At 36.3% G+C, this 4,509-nt stretch overlaps 1 protein-coding gene across 1 annotated transcript in view; it reads right to left on the reverse strand.

Annotated features, from left to right (window-relative positions):
* Positions 1-1,559: 1,559 nt before the first annotated feature.
* Positions 1,560-4,509, reverse strand: part of LOC104542441 (splicing regulatory glutamine/lysine-rich protein 1-like) — a gene marked incomplete at its 3' end in the record, with an annotated part of 14,185 nt that continues 11,235 nt past the window's right edge. The window contains exon 6 of the mRNA XM_010186756.1: positions 1,560-1,679. Within this exon, the coding sequence (XP_010185058.1) occupies positions 1,560-1,679 (120 nt within the window). The remainder of the gene's footprint in view (positions 1,680-4,509) is intronic.

Here is a 4,509-nt window from a genome sequence, read left to right on the forward strand (position 1 = left end):
GCCCTGCTCCACAGAGCATCTGGTGACATAATCATCATTTTCAATCCATAAAGTCTCTCTCCCTTATTCTCTTTCTCTTCCCTTCTGGAAAGGGGAGATGGGTTAATAGAGAGCATCTGTCCAGGATTTAGTGGCCAGCTCATCTCATTACCAAATTGCTATATAACAATGAGAATAACACCAACTGCTTACTGTATCTCATAACGTCTTCCATTACTTTCTCTCTTCTCCTCTTTCTTCCTTTTTTTACTTCTCTAATATCACTTCTTTCTACCTTCTAAATTGTATTTCCTTCTACATCTTAAATATTCATAAAAAGTGCTGATGAAATGTCAGTTCTTCTGTGACCTGAAGACTTTGGTTCCCATCGGGTTTGGCAAATACCTCTTTAGATGTCTCACAGAAGGAATGTAAGATCATAAAGATGAAACAGCACACAATCCCTGAAATAGCAAAGGGTCTCACAATGACCGAGACGTCTCACAACTACCCAAGAAGTACCTTCCAGTTATTTATCACAGATATTTCATTGGACTTGGCCCTTTCAGTGAGCAGATATCTCAAGAAGCTCCAGACAACAGCAACAGAGTCAAAAGGATCCATCAACAAAGCCCAGCTATGTAGTCTACTCCTAACTGTTCCCACTGAGGTCCACAGATCTGCAGTTCTCTTTCCCACTAAACTTCATCCCTAAGAAAACAAGAGACAACTGCGCAACCTAAGTATGAAGCTCCCTTTAAATGAGTCATGGGAATTACAGAGATGAAACAGAAAGAAAAATACCAAAGATTTCTATTTATGAAGCTACTTTCATAGGCACTTTTGTGAATATTCACTATTTCATCCCTCAGAAAATTATGTTATCATAGATAAGGAGATATCCAAGGAGATAAAGGAATTATCTTGTTGATATTTCACCATTCAATAATTAGACAATCAGACTTAAAAATTAATAGACTAGGCAAAACATGGATGAGTTAGATCCTGAAATGTAAATATGTCACATAACAGACATATGCATTTGTGCCTACAGCAGTGTATGGCCAATATGAAATAGCCAAAGGCAAAAATAAAAGTTCACGCACAAAAACTTGAATGGGGGATCAAGTTCAGCTTGAATCCAATCTATATCTGTTGAGAAGGTTGAAGAAGCATCCTCCACTTTTTTTGTGCGTTGCACAGGCTACACGAAACATACCAAATCTGTTGGTTAAAGTCTGACAATTAAAATTACCTATTTTCAATCAGCTTGCACATTGGTATAAATATAGACTAGACTTTGGTATCAAAGTTTAGGTACCTCTGTGTTGTGGTTTAACCCTTGTAGGCACCATATGAATTACAATGAAGAAAATTAACTATACCCCAGCCAAACTCAGTACACTCAGCATAAAAATTTACTTCCTATTCTTTTGCCCCACAAACAAAGCCTAGGGGCAGGCTAAAGCATTTAGAGATTCCATCCTTTGCCATCACCTAAAAGGTTTGTTAGATTTTTTTCAATAACTTTGTACTGTATACTAAGAAGAACGGTATCTTTTCTTAGGAATGGAGCTCACCGGGAATGAGAGCAACTTCTTGATTTCCACCTTTCCCTAGATCTAGACCGCTTTTTCAGAGGACTTCTGGATCTGCATCTGTCCTTGTGTCTTGAGAGTGATCTGTTGCCAGATCTACTTCTATATGAACAACACCAGAAAAAAAATAATTTAATATTGAAAATTCATAAAAATAAAGTCAATGAAGAAGAGAAAAAAAACCCACATAAACTTTGCCTCACTACATAAAATTATATAGAGTTGCACATGAGTTATATACTGCCTACCAACATTTTTGTAAATATGGAGACTTTAAATTTCAACATGTGCATATGCTCTCCTTTGAAACAATGCACCATTTAAGTAATACTCATGTTTCATAATAGTTTCCATGAATATTCTGGAAAATATACATTCATATCACATTAGGATAGCTGTCCTTAGTAAACCTAGTGCATAAAATCTACAATAAAAAATTTCTAGCAGCTAGTAAAAATAATTAGTTATATTTTTCTTCTTTTCTAGGCCCAGTCACTTATTGCAGTATTGGTCAATGAAGATGGATTTTAACTGGACTCTTTGTTCTCCAGTCTTACAATTTAATTGAACTTTAAAAACAATTAATAATAAGAACCCCACTATCTGTGGTTCAGCATTTAGTCAAGTTACCTTTTCAGTTGAAAGGATATGTTAGCATGGATTTGAACTATAAGAGTTCTCAAGAAAAGGAATGAGCATTTACTACACGATAAATAAAGAATGCAAATAATGTGCAGATACTACAATAGAAAACCAATTAAAGCCTTCTGATAAACATATACAATATAGTCTCAGAATTGATGAAGAAAACAAGACTTTTAAAAATTACTATACTCTTTTTTTTTTTCCTTAAAATATCTCCTACATTTGGAAGATCATATTCACTAGGAAAACAAAAATAAAAGCTGAATCTGAACATTAAGTTTTAACAGAACACATCATTGGATACTTTGTTGGAGAGGTTAAGGTACGATGAAGTTAAACTTACCATAGACAGAATTTCATGTATATTACTCAATAAATCCTGAAGAACATGGAGATACAAAAAATACTAGCTCCACCTGTCTTCTGCAGCTCAAGACATACAGAGTAAAATATACCAAGAGAAGAGGAGAGGCAATTAATTTTTACGTACAGCCTTGCTCCATGTATCAGTGAAGAAATACAAACTAATTACAGGGAAAATTAATTACAATTTAGGGACAGTTTAGTCTTAGGGATGAAGGCAACTGGCCTTTTTTCAGCATGTTCTCAAAACTGACAGTAACAGCGGTAAAAACATTTTTAAAAACCCAAACTGTCAACAACTGTTTAAAGCACAGGTTTTCTGCAAGTAAAAAAAAAAATAATTTATTTTCTAAAAATCAATTTGGCTTGTGTCAATACAAAATAGCACTGAAATTAATGGAGTGTAACACAAAACAAAGACTTTTTCAGTTATGTCCTGAGTTAGAGAAACAGAAGAGAAGCAAGCAGTAAGGAAATGAACAAATTATTTTTCTTGCATTAAAAGAAGATCATCTGGCTTGTGTCAGGAATAGCTTGGCCAGCAGGACCAGGGAAGTGATCCTTCCCCTGTACTCGCCACTGGTGAGGCCACACCTTGAATACTGTGTTCAGTTTTGGGCCCCTCACTACAAGAAAGACATTGAGGTGCTGGAGCGCGTCCAGAGAAGAGCAACAAAGCTGGTGAAGGGTCTAGAGAACAAGCCTTATGAGGAGCATCTGAGGGAGCTGGTGTTATTTAGTCTGGAGAACAGAAGACTGAGGGGAGACCTTATCGCCCTCTACAACTACCTGAAAGGTTGTAGAGAGGGGGGTGTTGGTCTCTTCTCCTTAGTAGCTAGCGATAGGACAAGGGGTAATGGCCTCAAATTATGCCAGGGGAGGTTTAGGTTGGATATTAGGAGGAATTTCTTTACTGTAAGGGTTGTCAAGCACTGGAATGGGCTGCTCAGGGTGGTGGTTGAGCTACCATCCCTGGAGGTGTTCAAGAATCGCATGAATATGGTACTTCAGGATGTGGTTTAGTGGGCATGGTGGTGTTAAAGGTTGGACTTTAGAGGTTTTTTCCAACCTTAATGATTTTGTGATCTGTGATCACAGATTCTGTGTAAAAGGTACCCAATGTTTTGATGTCATCAGGTAACATGTACTGTGTAACACTATTACAAAACTGAAGCCTGCACTCAGATCATATTTGTTTGGTAGTATAACTGATGTGGTAAGTCCCTCTGGCCAGCTTTCCTATATGTAAAATAATTCTAGTTGCCCTGTTAAAAGACAGTGGGTGAAAGGATGCCACAGTGCTGTCACTGCAACACTGACATCACCTTTTAAAAGTGTAAGCTAACAAATACACCGAGTTTCTTCTTTGGTTTTTTTGATACTTAATGGAGCCAACTATCTTTAGAGTGATTGTGTAAATGATCAGAAGACATTCCTGACATTAAATCATTTCAGGAAGCGTTTGTAAGCAAAACTATCTCATTCTTGGTAAAAAAAACGTAATGGGTAAACTTTAAGGGTGATCTAGTAATTTTATTTCCTCCTATATTTCAAAGCCTGTTTCAGAACTGAACAAATTAGCAAAGCAAGCAAACTCTGAAGAATGAAAAACTGCTGCTAAAGCTTTATTCTTCTGGCTTTTAAAAAGTATAGCTTTACATTTGCAGTACAGTAAATAAAAATACTGCATTTGTTAACTAGATGTTTAGAAGTTCAGGACAATGGGAAATTTCTACAAGCAAAACCAGCCAGCCCATCTGTTCAGGATGTTAACAGAAAACTAAATGTTCCATCCACAAAAGACAGATAATTATTTCTTTTTAAAATACAGAGGTCACAAAATTATGTTATGCTGCATGGCACAAAAAGTACCTTCTAGTGTGTTTTACCCAAAAGTAATCCTGAAAACATTTAGCGGGAAAGA

This window comes from Mesitornis unicolor, unplaced genomic scaffold, assembly GCF_000695765.1.
Source record: "Mesitornis unicolor isolate BGI_N332 unplaced genomic scaffold, ASM69576v1 scaffold4746, whole genome shotgun sequence".
Classification (NCBI taxonomy): Eukaryota; Metazoa; Chordata; class Aves; order Mesitornithiformes; family Mesitornithidae; genus Mesitornis; species Mesitornis unicolor.